Raw genomic sequence first — 19,946 nt, 5'->3', positions numbered from 1 at the left:
GTGTTTTTTGAAATAGGCATTGCATATACGGAATGGAATTCTTCTTATACGACTTTTATAATTTTTAATAAGATAATGAACATACGTATTACTTTATTAAAAATTATAAAAGTTGTATAAGGAGAACCCCATTCCGTATATGCAATACCTGTTTCAAAAAACACATTCAGAACTATAGACATTTCTATAATGTTCTAAAGTAAATTTGCAGCAGGGAAAAGTTACAATGTGGCTGATAGTATTAACAATTAACATGTCAAGACAAATGTTATCTACCTGCAACTGAATTGAGTGAGATCCTTTGCCATTAATGTAATCTGCAGGATTCTCCTTTGGGGCATCGATACAGATGTAGGTACCATCGATGGTTCCAATAACTCTTGGAAATCCGCTAGCTTCTTTAAATCCCCGCATTATAGTGATAACACGATCACCACTAGACATTGAATGAACCTTGCCGCTTTTCTAAACACAGCATGAGTGACTCTTCGCACTACTCTCAAAGCAGTTGCTCTGCTCACATTAAACCGATCACAGATCGACCTGTAACAAAGTAATATTAAATTCATCAAACATATTGCAGATTTCAACATTACTATAAACATAGAATATGTTACAAATACTACTTTTAGTTTATCATTCTGTTAATGTTTCTTTTAATGTTATCTGCGAGTCTATGTATTTCTTTTCTCTTTTGGTCTATGACTATAATACATGCGTACGCCGCGCCGGACCCTCTCGAGTTTAGTTTATAGTTTATGCTCATGCGTACTCTTGTTCTTCTTCCAGCTTCTTGTCTGAACGCACATGTGCTTGGTTATAATAAAATTCTTACTTCTTACTTCTTGTTAGTAAATCGGTCCTAACAGACTGACTGCCATTCCCTAAATTAATCCTGAATAAAGTATCAGGTTATGGGCCCAGAACCAAGGCAGTAAAAAGTAAGATATATACGAGAAGACTGTACGCAGTGTGTAAGGTTATATTACCACGTGGTAATCCCGTCGTATATCAGAAATAGTACGCGATGGAAGGCTTTAAGCATTTTCAAATTCAAAAATTTGATGGCAAGAATTTCCAATTATGGAAATATCAAATGGAAATAATATTCTGATCAGAGAAGAATCTGATTGATGTAATTACCAAAACCACACCACGTCCGCAGGATGAGTCGACGCAAGCAGCGTGGGATCTTCTAAATGCGAAAGGAATGTTGCTAATATCCTCTGGGATGGAATACGAGCAGTTACAGACGGTTGTAAGTTGTAAAACGGTATCTGAAATGTGGACCCGTTTAAAATCTATTCATGAACAAAAGTCGGTAGTGAATAAGCTGCAACTAAAGCAACAATTCTTTAACTATAAAATGTCAGAAACTGATACGATTGCACAACATTTAAGTAAGATTGATTCCTTAGCTCAGGCACTCAACGACATAAGAGAAGCGGTCACGGAAGTGGACAAAATTGCAAAAGCGCTTGGAAGTCTACCCATGAAATATAACGGCTTTATTACAGCATGGGATTCGTATGATGAAAATAAGCAAACATACAATAATCTAGTGGCACGACTCTTAAAAGAAAAAAAACGCCTGAGTGAATCGGAAGACATGGCAGTAGCATTTGCATCTCTGAATATGGAAAAAAATTCAAAAGTTAAAAAGTACAAAGGATATAATCAGAAAGAAAAGACATTTGATAGAAAAAATATAGAGTGTCATTATTGTAAGAAAATGGGTCACTTTAAGTCAGAGTGTCGAAAAATGTTGACTAAACAGAAATTATTCAATGATAATAAGAAGCAAAAGCATCAAGCACTCGTTGTCGAGCAAAAGAATGTAACTGCAGTCATCAACGAAGAAGACTGGCTAGGAGATAGTGCTGCATCAAAACTATGTCTTTTCGAAGAAACTGGTTCATCATTTTTCAAGAAAACAACGATGGAGATGTTGCTTCAGTTCAAATAGGAGATAACACTCACATTAAGGTAGAAAATTATGGATCCATTGACGTTTTGGCATTGGTCAACGGCGAGTGGGAGCCACGAACAATTGAAAACGTCTTATATGTACCGAAGTTAAGGAAAAATTTATTTTCTATAGGCGCTGCTACAAATAAGAATTTAAAAGTTATTTTTCTTAAAAATAGAATGGAAATCTACAGTAATAGATTAGTAGCTGTAGGTGTTAAGCAATCAAATCAATGTTATAAAATGTTGTTTAAAACAATGAGTAAACTAGAAGTAAATGCGTATGTTACAAACTCTATAATGTTATGGCATGAAAGGCTCGGCCATTCAAATTTTCAGACTATGAAGAAATTGGCCGACGATGGACTACTTCCAGGCGTACAAATTAAGACTACTGAAGGATTGTTTTGTGAAACGTGTCAATATGCAAAGCTACATCGTTTATCTTTCAAAACAAATGTAGAACAAAGAGCCTCAAAGCCTGGAGAATTTATTCATATGGATTTATGTGGCAAAATGACGCATCCTTCAATAAGCGGAGCTTACTATTTTATTTTGTTCAAGGATGACTGTACTTCCTATCGGATTGCAAGATTCATAAAAGTGATGCCTTCTCAAAATTTTGTGAAATACAAAAACTCATAGAAAAACATACTGGTAATTCACTAAAAGGGATCAGAAGTGACAGAGGTCTAGAATTCGATAACGAACATTTCAAACAACACTGCAAGAAACAGGGAATTGTTCACAAATATAGTGCCTCATACACAGCAGAACAGAACGGAAGAATTGAACGTGAAAATCGAACAATAGTAGAGAGAGCTCGTAGTATGCTACTTGCAGCCAATCTTCAGCCAGGTTTGTGGACCGAGGCAGTGAATACAAGTATTTACCTGTTGAACAGACGTTCTCGTGAATTAGATAAACAGATATCTTACGAGTTATGGACAGGAAAGAAAATCGCTTTGAAACATCTTAGAAAGTTCGGTTCTGAATGTTATATTCATGTTCCAAAACAATTTAGATCGAAGTTCGAAAGCAAGTCAAAAAAAAATGACACTAGTGGGCTATGATGATGACAGCTCGAACTACAGAGTAATGGATCGCAGAACTCTATGAATAACAATAACCAGAGACGTCATTTTTAATGAAAAAAGAAGCAATAATCCACAGTTAGAACAACGCAAACAGGCAACTTTCTCAATCCAGAATATAGAAGATGAAAAACCTGTAAATGAAACAGATGTTAATCCTGAAAAGGAAGATGACAAAAATTCTCATGATAATCCAGACAAGGCAGACAAACACGAAGATAGAACCGCAGACATGAAGGTGGACCAGTCGAGGCAATTACGTAACCGTGACATGATTCAACCACCAGATCGATACAATGCATGCTGTCAATTGGCATGTGCAGCCATAGTGACGGAAGAACCAAGATCGTATAATGAAGCGATGAATAGCAGCGAAGCTGATTATTGACACCAGGCGATGAAGGAGGAAATGGACTCTCTTGCAGCCAACGGGATCTGGTCTCTGGTTTCGTTAGCGACAGGCAAAAAGTAATAGACTGCAAGTGGGTATATAAAATCAAGCGTAGATTTGATGGTTCTATTGAAAGATATAAGGCACGGTTGTGTGCGAGAGGTTTTCTACAAGAGAAAGGTATAGATTTCCATGATACATTTTCACCTGTAATAAGATACGATTCCATTCGAGTATTATTAGCGTTAGCTACAATATATGACATGGACATACAATTTGATGTAAAAACTGCTTTTTTGCATGGAGAATTGACTGAAGAAATTTTTATGAAACAACCAGAAGGTTTTAACAAAAATCCTAATCTATTTTGCAAACTACACAAAAGTCTATACGGACTCAAACAATCGCCACGTTGTTGGAATATTAAATTTACTAGATTTTTAAAGTTTTTTAATTTTAGTCAATTAGAAGCTGATAAATGTGTTTTTCGATCAAAAATCGAGAAAGAAATAGTATTTCTTGCACTTTATGTTGATGATGGGCTTGTTCTATGCAGAAAAGCAGAAATAATAATATATCATATATTAATGGCATTTGATTCCGAGTTTAAAATTACGCGATGTAATCCAGACTGTTTTGTTGGTATGGAAATTAGAAGAGATAGGAAAACGAGAACTACAACTATTTGTCAAAGTAATTATATAATGAGATTGTTAGAAAAATTTTATATGAATGAATGTAAATCAGTCGCGACGCCAGCAGAAGCGCATGTAACACTGAGTATTAACGAGTGTCCTACTGCTGAGTACGAAAAGGAGGAAATGAAGAAAATACCATACCGCGAGTTAGTAGGTAGTTTATTATTTGTTGCAATTGTCACACGACCTGACATAATGTTTGCAGTAAGTCAAACTAGTCGTTTCTTAAATAATCCGGGAATGAAACATTGGCAAGCGGCAAAATGAATTTTGTGTTACCTTCATGGAACCAAGGAATTAGGAATAACGTATAGTGGAAATTTAGATATTCTTAGAATGTATTCTGATGCAGATTTTGCAAACAATGAGGATACTCGCAGGTCAATATCCGGGTACATCAGTGCTCTAGCAGGTGGCCCAATCACATGGTCCTCAAGGCAGCAGAAATGTGTCGCCCGTTCTACCACGGAGGAGGCGGAATACATTGCTGCTTCCGAGGCAGCACAAGAAACCGTGTGGCTGCGTACTTTACTTAAAAACCTAACAGGAGAGGCATTGTCACCTACACAGCTATATATAGATAATCAGAGTGCGATAAAATTAACAAAAAATATTGATTTTCATAAATTAACAAAACATATTGATATTAAGTATCATTACACACGTGGGTGTATTGAAAAAAATATAATTGAACCAATATATGTCAGGTCAGAACAGCAATTGGCTGATTTTCTTACTAAATAGTTATTTAAAGAAAAATTTTTGAATAACCTTAAGTTCCTTAGCATATGTAATAATTAATATATACATATTGTTGTATATTAATATATACATATGCTCGACGAGACGAGCACACAAAAACACTCGCGCGAGCACACAGCACAAAATAACTACACTCTCTCTTTTGTACAAAAGAACACTGACTTTAATTAAGTAATTATATAGAATTTACTGGAAGCGGAATTATCCAAATGTCGCTTGACAGCTACGCGTCCAGAACAGAACAAAAGTTGGCCGCGCTTCTTTTGTCTGATCGATAGATCTTTCTTCGGCCAGCTTCTCAAGCTCGGCTAAACGGGCACAACACTATATATTGTCACGTATTTTTATCCCACGCCGGAGAGCAGCGGCGGAATACGCGATCAAACACTGGAATTACGCGCGAGACACGCGTGAGCGACGATATAACCAATAGATACCACCAATCGCGAATTTGGGCGCCAGACGCGATTATACCGGTCGCGTCGCCGGGTACACTATTTAAAGCTAGACGCGGATGCACACCACGCGATAGCTTCTCAGAACGAAACACGAAATCGTCGCTCGCACGCGGCCAGCTAGCTCCTCTAACCGGTAGAGGGGCGGGGTAGCGGAGACAGGGACGAAGCGGCTCTCTTACTGGAGGAGACGGGTAGGCGAGAAATCAAGCAAGATCAGGCCGATATAACAGACAGAAATAACATGTATTGTAGCATATGACAGAGACAGAGTAGAGCCAAACACGAAGAAATTGTCAGTCGAAGCAAGCAAAGAACGGAAAAGATAAAGAGAGCTGACGGAACGAATAAGCGGAACGCGAAAATTTTCTTAAATACTACAATGCTTACGCTAGCGGCGCGAACAACGGCGGTTGGTCCCGGGCGGAACGAGACCGCCAATCACGCGCGCTCGGAACAGCGCGGCGAGAACATACTCGGCGAACGTTCGCTAACGGACAGCAATTAATACAAACGCAATGCGATCCAAGATACCCGGTGACGGCAATGCCGTCGTCGCGGTCACAATGCACAATTCTCGTGAAGACGCGCGACACGACAACGCACCGATAACGTGGACGGTCGTGTGATCACGGCCGTAACACGACTCGCGCACGTGCGCGAGGGCTTTGCGGCTTCCCGGGAAGCCGGTCGTCCGCGTGCTTCTACGGCGGGACAGCCAACGTACACGCGGCAGCCGACAGCTGGGTGCCTCTACAAGGTCTCACGCTTGAGGTGGAGAGCCGACCAAACACCAAGAAGCAAGGTGCGTTCAATCGCCACGCGGCGGACGCACTCGCACACGAACCTAATGGCTCCACCTCAGAACGCGAGCCGGTCGACACCGACAGCTCGTGGCTTTACACGAAGGGTAGAGGGTCACCTCGACTTCCGCACGGTCCTCCTTCGGGTCCTCGGGCGTCCTCAACTCGCTCGCCAAGGCCGGGCACTCCTTCCGATAGCGGACAGGCCGATAGCTGACCGATATCTCGCACTCGCTCGCTCGTTTCCACACACGCTCAGTTCGCCGGGTCGCACGCAAAAGCCGAGAGGATCGCGCTCGATGCGCGATCGATGAGCGCTACCCCTCCTACAGGGTGCGCGATATCCTTGCGCCTAGCGGCGCGGCCTATCAGCGGCCGCCCTTATCTAGCCGTGACGTCACGGCAGCGCAGTGTCGGGTCTCCGCAGGTGTCGTGCGGTCCCCGTCGGCATCCGACATCCTCGTTGTTCTCGTCGTCCCTGCGGACGATCGCAACAGAATTTCCCCGCGACGATTCTTCGCCGCTACCATTCTCGGCGGACAGCCGGCATTCGACGGCCCTACTCCTGGCCGTTCGTCCGCCCTGGCCTGTCCCTCGGCTGCGCCAATTGCGAGCCTCTTTTGCGTGGCGCATCGCTGTCACCACGTCGAGTCTCGTCCTTCTCTCCGCCGTCGGTTTTCCGTGCGCCGGCCCTGGACGATCGCCTTCTCCTTGTCCTGCGGCGGCCCATCCTCCTCGCTGCGGCTGGTCCTTAGGCGACGTTTGTCGAGGTGCCCGCGGATACATGAAATGAGCCGCGAATAAATAAATAAAACCAATACGCGCCGCAGTCCCGCCGGAGATTTCGCTCTCTCGATGAGTGCCCGACCCGGTCTTACGCGCCTCCTTGCGCGACGCTTAGGCGGAAGGTGGAGTGGCGAGGCAGCTAAAACTGCCACGTCACAATATATTCAAAGGCAAGCCGGTAGATAAACAAAAAAAAAGTGGGAGTGTTACAAATACTTCTTTTAGTTTATCATTCTGTTAATGTTTCTTTTAATGTTATCTGCGAATCTATGTATTTCTTTTCTCTTTTGGTCTATGACTATAGTACATGCGTACGCCGCGTCGGACCCTCTCGAGTTTAGTTTATAGTTTATGCTCATGCATACTCTTGTTCTTCTTCCGGCTTCTTGTCTGAACGCACATGTTGTGCTTGGTTATAATGAAGTTCTTACTTCTTACTTCTTGTTAGTAAATTGGTCCTAACAGACTGACGGCTATTCCATAAATTAATCCTGAATAAAGTATCAGAATAAATAAATTTTATTCAATGCATTCAAATCTTGAATTTGTACTAGATCATTACCTGTATGAATCCATAGTAGCCATTTTCCAAAAGGCTATCATTAATTGCTGGTGCGCAGGAATTGTAGGACAGCCTTTCACTTTCCTAATTAAATCTTCATGAATAACTTCAAGGAGGTATTTGAATGTAGCCTTTGACGTTCTACAAATAACAAGCAATTTCAATAACTCATTTTTTAAAATAATTATGCAAATAAAATGCAACTTTAATAAATGATCACTAACATAAAATGACTTTTAAATTCATAATCCATATAACAGCCAACAACGTCAATGTAATTTATAATTTGCGGACGAAGCTTCGACTTTCTTTTTTCTCTTAACATGTCCCAATCTTCATCAAAACTTGATGAATTTTCAGAAGAATAATTATTTCTTCGATGCAACATATTAATCACGACGGCGGTATCCATATTTACTAGATCGTCCACAGTCCGTTCCACTACAGTTAACGCTTGCGACGTTTGCAATTTAGTGGAACAGGAAATCCGCGGTCGATGTGGGTGAGCGATGCGGGCAATAAGTGGAACGCACCCTTAGTGAGTTTTATATAGGTCTGTTCTCTGCAATTAAATTTCATGTACAATTCATTTTTTCTTTTTTTCACAATTGAGAAAGGAGACTAAAATAAATCTTGCAAGAAGTTCAGCTAAAAAGAACTTACCCAATTAGGTGTAAGGAGGCGGCCCTGAGCGAACGAGAGGGCACCACTTAGCAGTGGCAGAAGTCGTTCGGAAAATCGGAGCACCGACCACATGCGATTTGGAGAAAAGCGATCGCTCTCTCTGGAGCACCGCGCAGGTGCGAGTCTCCGTTTCCGGAAAAGAAGGAATGTAACCGGAGCGGAGCAACACACTCTCTATCGAGCCGGCGCCCGACTAACATCGGAGCGCGAGAGTCCGTCGAACTAAGCCGTAATCGTAGTCTTAACCCGATCCGATCTCTTGTACGTAACAGTTAATAAAGTCGTACCGTTATCTATCAAACACAGTGTCGAGTCAGTGCAAACCTACCCGCCTTCCTAAATCAAATCCTAGTAGTCATTAGGCGCTCCGAGCGGCGCCATAGAGCACGTAGCGTGCACGAATCGAGAGGTCAGGAAGGACGGAGCTAGGTTAAAAGGCGGAGTCACGCCATTCCAGAAAAAGAGTAACTTTCTCGAACGAGTTATCTTACAGTTTGTCAGAAGTGGGATAACGCCCAGGGAGATTACTCCCAGCGCCGGTAGAGAGAGAGAGAGAGAGAGAGAGAGAGAGAGAGAGAGAGTCGGGTTGATTGAACATTTCGTGCCGTCCGCAAAGGCAACGAGCTATTCCTCGTTGACGCGGAAGTTTGAACAGTTTCGTCGAGTCGTAAAGGCGTGGCCCGCGGAAGACCGTTACGACGGTGAGCGAGCGCGCGCGAATTTCGTCGTGTCGACACGCGCCGGCCGCGTGATATCGGGCGTGGCGCGACGCGTGAAGCCGGAATACGTCGAGCCGGAGAATCGAGAGTGCGGGTGTGCGCGCGATCCCGAGTCGGAGGAAGAGCGGCGGAGTCCACCGCAAGAGAATAAGAATGGATTGCGAGGAGCTAGAAAATGCGGCGCTAGAAACGCTGCAAAAAGAGGCGATAGCCTGCGGACTGCCGTTCACTCCGGATCGTGCGGCCTTAATTGAAGCAATCCTCTCGTACAGAGAAAGGAACCGCCTGCCTCCTCCGAGTGTCGGGGCAGGCGACAGGGCCGAGAATCCGGGAGAGTCGGCCGCCACGGAGCGACTGTCCTTGGACGGGCTTTTGCAACTCATGGCGCAAATGAGGCAGACGCAACAAGATGCTGCGCCAAAAACAAATGCTGCGCCAACAACAAATGCTGCGCCAACAACAGCAGTTTATGGCGGACGTTACGACCCGCCTGCAGCGAAGCGTGGAAGCTACGCGTAGGGCAATCGAGCCGGTCACGGAGAATCGCCCCCCGGCAAACGACCGGGAAGGAGCGTCAACGAGCTCCTCGACCGATAGCCCGCGCCGCTCCAATACAGGAAGGACAGATAAACTGCCAATGACCAACCCGCCTCAGTGGCTGGCCACGCAGATCCCGGAGTTCGCGAGATCGAAAGAAGACAACGTGACCGTCTGGATCCGGCGCATGGATCGAGTCACCGAGATCCACGCAGCCACCGACGGTATGACCCTGCTGGCCGCGTCGAGTAAACTAGTAAAATTGGGCAAGCAGTGGTACGACTTCCTCGACGGGGAAGGCATAGAGTCGTGGAGTGTCCCCAAATAGGAGCTCTCAACCATGTTTGAGCCAGACGACCTCACCTACTGTGCGTTGCGCAAGGTGGAGGCAAGGAAGTGGAATCACTCGAGAGAGTCATTCGACGAGTATACCATAGTCAAAATGGCGATGATGAGCCGTCTGGAGCTCTCAGTGAAGGAAAAAATCCACCTCCTACTAGGGGGTATTACGCACAGCGCTGTGAGGGCGTACGCCCTTACGCTGGCCGACTGCATGGCGCAATTTCTAAAAAAAAATGAGGTGCGTCGCGGAGGATGCAATGGAGCCGGAGAGACGTCCGCCCGCAGCCGGAGGCACGCAAAAACCCAAGAATAATGCATGCCGCAATTGCTCCAAGAAAAGGCACACCCACAAGGAATGCCGGAAGCTGCCGTGATCTTGCTTCTACTGCAAGAAGCAAGATCACCGTCTATTCGACTGCCTGGTGCTCAAGGCGAAGAGCTGAGTCCAGCCCAGCCGACCGAAGGCTACCGCGGTGGCCGCCGCCGCCGTGGAGCAGCCAACAGATGACGAAGAGGAAGAAGCAGTAATAGCGGCAGTGATCGGGGAGGAAGCGCAACTGAAACTGTCAGCAGCATGCGTAAAGTTGAGTAACCTTTGCGACCAAACTTGTAATATCGAGGCATTAATCGATACCGGGAGCCCGGTGTCAATTATAAAATACTCTAAGTACAAAGAGTACGTCGAACCGTATCAGACGAGTTTGCTGTCCCCGACCAAAAAATTAAAAAGTATATTGAACGAAATCCTCAGGGTGCTGGGGGTAGCCCCAGTTAATCTAAAGCTGCAGAAGCTCGGAGACAGGAAATTCGCTGTAAAGTTATATGTTGTCGAAGATTGCGAATTCGGTAAATTTGTTCGAGCCAATGGAATGCGAAGCCGTGTCAGAGACCAACGAGCAAGCGATCCACAACGTTGAAATAGATTACGATGCCGAGGCGAAACAACAATTGATCCAAATAATCGTCGATGTCGAAAATACCACAGTCAAGCCGATAGTTGACGACTACTGCGTAAAAGTTTCCCTTAAAGATAATTTGGTGTACGCGTACGCGCCGCTCCGCTTTGCGCACGTCGAGCGGCTGGAAATTAGAAAGATAATAGACGATTTATTGGCGTGAGGTATAATGAAACAGAGCAGGTCGTCTTATTGCGCGAGAGTGATTCCGGTCAAAAGAAAAACCGGGAAATTCAGGCTGTGTGTCGACCTGAGACGACTAAATAGCCGAGCTGCGAAACAGAAATACCCCTTTCCCCTCATAGAGGATTGTTTATCGCGTTTATGCGGCAAAACAGTATTCACCTTACTAGACCTGAAAGACGGCTTTCACCAAATCAGAGTTCACACTGACCATACACAGTATTTCGCTTTTGCAACGCCAGATGGGCAATTCGAATATAACTATCTGCCGTTTGGGTACTCGGAAACCTCGGCCGAATTTCAGAGGAGAATCCTATAGATTCTCGACCCGCTCGTTCGGGGGGGGGTAGAATTGTCGTCTATATGGACAATATCCTTGTCGCCACCGAATCGGTGAGGGAAAATCTGAAAATCCTTAAAGAGATAATGATCAGATTGAAAACATAACGTTTGAATTGAATTTAAGAAAGTGTCAGTTTTTGAAAAAAAATATAGAATTCCTAGGGTACATCGTCTCGCAAGACGGAATCACTCTGAGTCCAAGACACACAGATGCGATACGTTTGTTCAAAATACCGGGAAACGTGCACGAATTGCAACGGTTTCTGGGATTAGTCAGTTATTTTCGAAAATTCATACAGGACTTCTCGTTAAAAGCAAGACCACTGTATGACCTTCTCAAGAAGAACGTTGCGCTCAAACTCGACAGTTCGTGCATTGAGTCGTTCGAGTCCTTAAAGGACGAACTCACCAGAGCGCCCGCGTTAGCGCTCTATAATTCCTATCTTGAAATAGAATGTTTACGTCTCGGCAGTATTGACATGTATAGATTCAAGAATTACGTATGTAAGGAAATGACCCAAAGTGCATGCACCAGTAGCGTGGTTATGCATATTTTTACACTAATGGAATTTAATAAACACTTTAATTGAATTGTATAAATACAGTATAAAAGATGAAATTTTTAACTAATTTTTTAATTAGTTTTATGTTAGTTCTCTTATTGTTATTTGATGAGCTGGCGTTAGATAGTAAAGATATGGAATGTGTGAGTAATAATTTTTTGTAATCCAAGTCTCCTTATCTGTAAAATGTTGAAGAAAACGACTATTCTAGTCGAATCATGTAGACCAGTAAATAAATGTTTAACTTATATTAATTACATATTATTTTCTAAACAAGAAATTAATGTCTTACAACACCGTAATTGTTGTTATTCTTTAGTGTAGTGTCGTTTTATTTTGTAGTAAATGTTTTTCTCAATGTCTGCGTTTTCATATTAGACACAGACTGTCCTCGAAATGTTTTTGTCATCTTATGCGACAAACATGCATTCAACTTTCATTGAAAATATTTTTCTTTATCTCTTATAGTTTCGACGATACACGCTTCGAAAGAAAAAACCCGATTTTCTTCAAAGGGGTGTTTCACCCTTAAAAGTGTATTAGGACACGTGTAAAAAATACGTGTCCCTTATTTTAATCTGTACAACATATTAAAAGCACGTCGAAATCGGAGGGAGTCACTTCCGTAGCGCACGAACGCGCGGACGGGTGCGCGTACCGTGCGTATAGAGAGAAAAAATTATTTTTGGAAAATGGGAATGTTGTATCGTAACTTTATCATATACCGTTGAATTCGTAATAAAATAAGCTTCATTTTGCTTATAAAAAAAATAAAAATTTTGAAAAAAAATAGGTAACTGGTGGGGAAAAGTATTAAAAAAAATTTTTTTTTAATTTTATTTCCGCTGTTATAAATTACTCTTCAAGCCATTCAACTTTTATTTAAAACATTTTTTTCTATCTCTTATAGTTTCGACGGCATACGCTTCGAAAGAAAAAAACCGATTTTCTTCAAAAGGGTGTTTCACCCCCTTAAAGTGCGTATGGGCACGTATAAAAAAATACGTGTCCCTTATTTTTATCTGTACTACAACATATTAAAAACTCGTTTTAATCTGAGGCGAACACTTCCCTGTGTTTCCTTGTTAGATGAACCCAACCAATGGAGCGACAAACTGCCGGTCCTCCAATACCTCGTTAACAACATATTTCACGCGGGAATCGAAACCACCCCATCTAAAATTGTATTCGGTTATGATTAGCGTAATCATTCTGATTACCCCTTGGCGCAGTTCACCAGGCACTGGGCGTCAATTGACTCCGATCTCGAAAGCGAAAAGAACAGAGCACACGAAACTGCCCATAAAGGCGCGAATTCATGCAGCGATAAATCGCTGGCGACTTTCCCCTTCTACCTCGATTTTCCCCTTCTACACATACTTGTGCCGAATCCGTTGGAATCCGTCGACAAATCGTCAGAAGTTCAACTTGGTTGAACTTCAGCGACAAGTTGACACAATCGTGAGCAGTATGGAATCTTCAAATACCAGTTTAGGAACGGATACGTAAAAAAAGCTATGATCTTGACGGTCTTTTAAATATGGAGCTACCCAATACTGTTTCTTTTTGTAATGCCGTTTCTCTTGTGTTTTTTGCAATTCCAACATTATAGCAGTTGTAATCACTAATCGTCTCTTTTTAATTGCTCTTGCTACTGCTGTTCCCAAAATATTTGCGCATTCAGCAGAATACATCTTATTTGAACGTATTGTCACTTTTATTTTTCTTCACTCTTCAATTTCTATTAAAAATAATACTTATTACTCTGTAATTATTAACTAATAATTTACTGAGTTGATTGCGCCTATTGACACTAAACGCCTTTTTTTTTTTTTGTTTACAGAGAGGAAATGCGTTACCGCATACCCCAGGCCCCGGGGGAGGCCTGGTGGTTATGTGGGGCTCTTCCCTGCCGACTAACGTGTCGACGGGGACATACCCACTAAAACCTCTCCGGGTGTCCTGCCCTGGTCCTTGACTGGGGGGGCTCCAGGAACGCGTGCAGCATACTTCCGGAGCCCCCCCGGACCGAGTCGGTCGAGGCCGACTCAGCACGCCGGAGGCACCCTGATGAGGGTTCCCCCGGCAGGGCCGTGAGACCAAGCCGGTCTCAGGTCGGGGGAGAGGGACACCAGCCCTCCCCCGCCTCTTCCCCTTGGAATGTTTACGGGAGGGTAAAGCCCGGGAGTCCGGCCCCCCGGCCGGACATCCCGGGCCCCTTCGCCCCTGACCTGTCAGGCGCGGCGGGCGTTTTCACCCACGTGAGGGGGGGAGGATTGCCTCCTCTCTCCCCCCTCACCCCGGCGAGGCGCTTGCGGGGGAGCGATGGCACGTTGTGACGCGCGATCGCCCCCCCGGACCGTTAGGTCAGATCCGCCTCGCCGGGCTCAATGGCAGCACGGGGGGCCCTCCTCCCGCGGCTGCGCGTTCCGAAAGCCGGGCCGGCAGCCGCAGGGGAGGAGGGTCGCTCCCTTTCGACATTTCCGCGGCGGTCGCCATCGTCCCTCTCCTCCACGATGGTGGGGAGGGTGGGGGCGACCGCCACGGCTCTTCTGCCCCTCCGCCTCCGTACAGCAGGGCCACTAGGGCCCGGAGGACGGGGGGCAGTTCTTCTTCGCCTGGGCGGCCGGGGCGGGAGCCAAGTTGGGTCATGGCTCTCGTCCCTGCCGCCCCTGCCACTGTTGGCGCTGCCAGGAGGCATTCGTCCCCCCGGCCGCCTCTCTCTCACCTTCTCGGCCTCCTCCTTCTGCAGCATTACTTGCTCGCAGAAGGAGGAGACCGCTTTCCAGGCACTCTCCCTGCCGACCATCTGACCAATGATGGCCGGCAGGGAGAGGTCATCTCCCACTTCGGCCCTCAGGACTCCGCGCAGCCCTTCCCACGCTGGACACTCTTCCAACGTGTGCTGAGTCCCGGGCGGCGCCACAGTGATGGCACCGTGTCGTCGGTTCCTTCCTTATCCTGCACAGGTACTCACCGAAGCAGCCATGCCCGATGAGCACCTGTGTCGTCCTGTAGGACAGGCCGCCAAACGGGCGGCCCACCCACTCGTCCAGGTGTGGTAGGACGGCCTCCAAGATCCGAGATCCGGCCGCCGGCGGGTTGTCGATGAGGCTCCTCTTCCATGCCCTCATCACCCGCCGACGGGCCCTCTCCCGTAGCAACGCAGCGGCCCTGGGGGTAACTACCCCCTCGAGGCGGATGGCTTTTGCCCTGGCTCCATACAGAGCCCCGGACATGACCGCGAGGGCATACGCGCGTCTAGCACCTACCCTCGGACCCCGGAGGTTGGGCATCAACCCGTTGAGGGCATCCACCCTCCTGCCCAACCGCTGGTCCAGCTGGTCAAAGTGACCAGCGAAGGCCCAGCGACCGTCCAGGTGCAACCCAAGATACTTCAGGGTTGCACCTACCTGAACACGGGTGTTGTCCACCAGGACGAAGGCCTGGGGCGGTACCCCGGAGGAGCCATCATGAAAGAAGATGGCCTCTGTCTTCTCCGGGGCCACCCTCAGGCCCAGGCCTTTAATGGCACCGACGACACAGGCCACAGCCCAGTCGCCACTCGCGACTGCTCTTCCCCAGGAGGTCCCCCCGCTACTATGAACGTGTCGTCGGCGTAGCCTATGACATAGCAGCGGGGTGGGAGGGCCGTGCGGAGCACTTTGTCATACGCGGCGTTCCATAGCAGGGGGCCCAACACGGACCCCTGCGGAACGCCACAGGACACGTCCCTCCGCTGCTGGAGTCCGTCTTTATCGCGGAACTCCAGCTCCCTCTCTCGGAAATAGTCCCGAACGATGGCGACGAGGTAGGGCGGCAAGCAAAAATGCTCACTCAGCGCCGCCACCACCTCGCCCCATGGGAGACTATTGAATGCGTTGGCGATATCCAAGGATATCGCCAACGCCACCATCCCGTCCCCCGTCAGGGACTCCGAGAGGGACCGGACTTGACGTATTGCGTCAATTGTCGATCGCGCCTCTCGGAACCCGTATTGTTCGGGGGACAGCTCAGGACCATTCCGAGCCATATGCCGGATAATGCGGTTAGCGATTATTCGCTCAAAAATCTTGCCCGCATCATCCAGCATACAGAGGGGCCTGTACGCGGAGGAACTCTCCGCGGGCCTGCCCTCCTTTTTAAGGAGGACAAGCCGGGCCCTCTTCCACCTCCTGGGGAAGGTACCTTCTCGGAGGCACTTCGTGTATATGGCACGAAGTACCTCCCCTACGATGGGCGACGCCCGGGCCCAGATCTTGGCGTGAATGCCATCCGGCCCGGGCGCCTTCGCCTTCTTGCCTCTGATACGGGCGAAGGCCGCGACCATTTCGTGCCTGGACACTTCCAGTTCCTCCGACCATCCTGGGGGAGGGCCGGATTTTTTCGGGATGTCCCTCCCCCGGGTGGGGAACAGTGTGTTCACCACACTTTGGAGCAACTGGGGGTCCAGCGTCTCCGAGACTGGAGGCGCCCATGGGCGAAGCCTTTTCATCACAATACGATAAGGCCTGCCCCACGGGTCGCGATCCAGCTCGGAGATCATTTCCTCCCAGGTCGCGGCCTTAGCCCGAGCCACGGCGATCCTCAGGGCCTTTCTGGCATCCCTGAGGACCGCCGCGGCATTGATCAACGCTTCCTCCATGCCCCGCCGCCTGGCGCGCGTGTGCGCCCGCCTAGCGGCCACGGTGGCTCGCCTGAGTTCCGCGAGCTCCGCGGACCACCAATAGGCGGCGCGGCGCGCCATTGGTCGGCTGCGGGGCATGGAGGCGTCGCATGCGCGCGACATTATCTCACATAAGCGCTCCGCCTCCTCCTCAGCTCCGAGGTCAGCCTCTCCTCCCGGCCAGGTAGATGCCAGGAGGCTGACCTCGAGGGCTTCTGGGTCGAGCTTACTCAGGACCCATCGACGTCCATCACGTTCGCGGCGGCGTAACTCGCGCACCTCCGCGGGGGGGGAGACGAGCTCCATGGAGATCAGTCTGTGGTCAGACAATTCCCCCAGGGAGCCCGTCTCCACTCTCCATCCCTTCACCCTGTTAAGGGCGTTGGGGGAAGCCCACGTCACGTCAACGATGGACTCCCCCCTTGCCCCCACGAAGGTGCTGACCCGGCCCCTGTTCAACAGGACCAGGCCGAACCCCGCCGCAAACTCCAGGGCGAGGCGGCCCCTAAGGTCTGTGCGAGGGGAGCCCCAAGCCACGGCGTGGGCGTTGAGGTCCCCCCCCACGACAACCGGCCTAGGAGAGCGAGCTATAATCTCGCTCTCCATGACATCTAGGGCCGCCTCGTACTCCCCCCCATTGAGTCTAGGGGGGAAGTAACACCTATAGCAGCAGCCGGTTCTGTCGATCCGACTGCTGCATTTGGCCTGGACGTGGCCTTGGGCCAGGCACTTGTGGCACTGCAGCCCCCGGGGGGGAAGCAGCGCCACTCGGCAGCTCGACCAGCCCACCCTGACGCGGGGGGCGGCCAAAGCTGCCTTGCCAGCCTTAGCTGGGATTCGCACCCAGCAAGTGCCTAGCCCGTTGGGAGCCATTCGGATCTCCCCCACCTTGACGTCGTGGGGGGAGCATCCTCCTATGGCTCCCAAGGTCTCGGCCACCTCACTCGAGGTGACCGAGTCGTCCAGGCCGTTTATGCGTAGCTCGACCGTCTTGCACGGTCGGGCTACCTTGATCTCGTCGGTTTCTCCGAGGGCTGCCCTAATCCCCTCGGCCAGGGCGTCGGCCTTGGCACTGTTGTCGGCACCCCTGACTTCGAGAATTAGGGCGCCAGTTACAGCCCTGCGGGGGCGCAGGTCCTCAATCCCGAGGGAGGAGAGATCCACCCTCTCCCTCGCGGTCCTGAGGACCTGCGCGTATGCTGCTGGGTCCGCGCAGGTCACCGTAACAGCCGCCGTTGTCGGCGGCCTTATTTTGGTGGACCTGGCCGGACCCGGGGAGCCAGCACCGCCCTGGGTTTGTACCCCTGGTCCCCCCTGACCTCCTCCACGCCCGCCCCTTTTCTTCCTCTTCTTCGAGGAAGAAGATTGTTGGGGGGGGTTTTTTGGGACGCGACTGGGAGGATTCTAGCCGGCCTCTTCGTCGTTGGTGCCGTCTTTGCCGCCTCCTCGACGGCTTTGGCGGCCTTCCTCTTCGACTTTTTGGATACCACCTCCGTCCATAACTCTAGTATGGACGGGGTGGCCTCCTTCTGCGTCGGAGCGGGCCTCGCGGCCGTTGCTACCGCGTTGCCCGCTCCCTTCTGGGGGGCGACCCCGGACTGCCTGGCAGTCTTGCCCGCAGTCGGGGGCGCCCTGGGCCTCTCTGCCACCCTAGGGGCGGGGAGGAGCCCCATCTCGGCAAGGACGGCCGGGAGGACTCTGGAAAGAGCCTCCTTGAGGCCGTCCTCGGTCAGGGCTTTTGCCCTCTTCTTCTCCTTTCTCCCGCCCTCCCCGACCTTGGCCCATCCCGTTGTCTCCAGGGAACTGGAGGGGGGGGGGAAGTGCAAGGAAGGAGGAGCGGGAAGCGGGGGCCGCTACCCGGTCAGCCGCTTTTGACAGGGGGTTCAGCTGTTTGCTGATCCCCTGCAGCGGCGGACGGTAGTAGGGCTTTTTAAAGTCCCTGGCCGTTATGACCAGGGGCTCTTTTAAAGTCTCCACGGAGACGACCATCGGCCCTGTTTTGGGTCGCATGGTCGCACCGCTCATCGATTGAGGGGGCTCCGAGGCGGGGGGCCCCTCCACTCGCATGCCCAGGTCCACAGTTGGGCCTGTCATGTGGGAGGGTGGCCCCTCCAGGGTCCATGAGATCTCCTCGTCGAGGTCCGTCTGGACCTCCACATCTGTGGTTTCCCCGGTTTGGGCTGGGAAAGGGCTCTGGAGCCGCTCGACCCGGGCTCTCAATAGGCCGAGCTTAGCCTCCAGTTTTGCCCTTTCTTTGGCCCATTTGGCCCTGGCTTTGGATAATGCCGCGCTCTCTTCCCTACGAAGCCGGGCCTCGTCGCTTTCGCCCTGCCGGGCCACGATGGCGGTCAGGCCAGCCGTTAGTTCCGTGTACGCGGCCCAAAGGTCCCTCCTGACGGTGCCTTGAAGGTTACCGGACCGCTCCACGGACTTGGCTATTATGCCCAAGCCATTGGACATGATAGCCGCCAGGGGCTGTGCTTCCAGCTCCTCAGCTCGCTCGAGGGCTTCGTTCTGCGCCCTCGTAGCGCGCTCAGAGGTGGTCCTCACGTCTGGATTGAGGATAGCCCTGTGATCCCTCCTAACTTGTTTGGCCTTCTCTGCCTCGGCCTTTCTCTTAAGGGCCTCAGCAGTGAATTGCCCTTCGTGGGAGGGGTCTTTGGCCGGCCTCCCGCGTCCCTTTTTGGTTGGGCCTTTGTTGTCTTCAGAAGAAGAGGACAGGTAAAAGGTAGCTGCCCTCTTTTTCCCTAGCCCTATGGACCCCGCATCCGAATCGACATCCATTTCGGCCCCGGTCGCTGTTGGGGCGGTGCTCGGGAGGGGGCGGCAGGGAGACGTCCCTCTCGTGCTCCGAACCAGAAGGTTCAGGTGTATCTCCTTTGGCCGACGAGCTCGTGCCTGGCCTACTCTTCTGGGGCTTTGGCACTTTGCTCGAGGCAGGGCCAGGCCTCGTACTCGCGGCACCGGCGGGTTTGTCCACCTTAGTGGGGAGGAAATCCCCAAGGGTGGGCAAGGCCTTTCCGACCTTTGGGTCTCGGCCTATGTCGTGCAGAGAAACCAGGGGGTCGCTCGAGCTGAAGAGCTCGAGTCCCCCGGTTCCTGCGCTCGGCCCCTTCCTGTAAGCCGAGGCGTCTCTCCCCTCAGCGGGTGAGACGTCCTCGAGGTCGGCGCTTATATGTGGAGAGGACAAAGATTTTGTCCTCCCCATCCCTTCTCCTGAACGAGTGCCGGAGGGCACATCGCTCTTTCCATCGCTTACATTTTTTGTAGGATTCATTATTTGGTTTATCCCACGCCCCGTGACGGCTGGACCGACCGGCGTATCTCCCACCCCGCCGAAACGTGACCGGTACGGGTGCCCCCGGTACTCCAGGGGGGTCGGCCTATGGCACAGGCCCCGGGGATGTTACATCCGGGGCACGGGCCTCCAGCCCC

At 49.7% G+C, this 19,946-nt stretch overlaps 1 protein-coding gene across 1 annotated transcript; it reads right to left on the bottom strand.

The window, feature by feature from the left end:
* Positions 1-14,432: 14,432 nt before the first annotated feature.
* LOC120359358 lies at positions 14,433-19,719 on the bottom strand (the record flags this gene model as incomplete). The annotated part of the gene is given in 6 exon segments (XM_039456502.1): positions 14,433-14,751; positions 14,753-14,898; positions 17,520-17,861; positions 17,921-18,286; positions 18,369-19,264; positions 19,368-19,719. Coding segments are annotated over 6 exon segments (2,421 nt in total), but the record flags the coding sequence as incomplete, so codon positions are not given.
* Positions 19,720-19,946: the final 227 nt, after the last annotated feature.

Source organism: Solenopsis invicta, chromosome 13 (genome assembly GCF_016802725.1).
Source record: "Solenopsis invicta isolate M01_SB chromosome 13, UNIL_Sinv_3.0, whole genome shotgun sequence".
Taxonomy (NCBI): Eukaryota; Metazoa; Arthropoda; class Insecta; order Hymenoptera; family Formicidae; genus Solenopsis; species Solenopsis invicta.
Note: the sequence above shows the minus strand (reverse complement) of the source record. Positions and strands in the feature narration are given on the sequence as shown.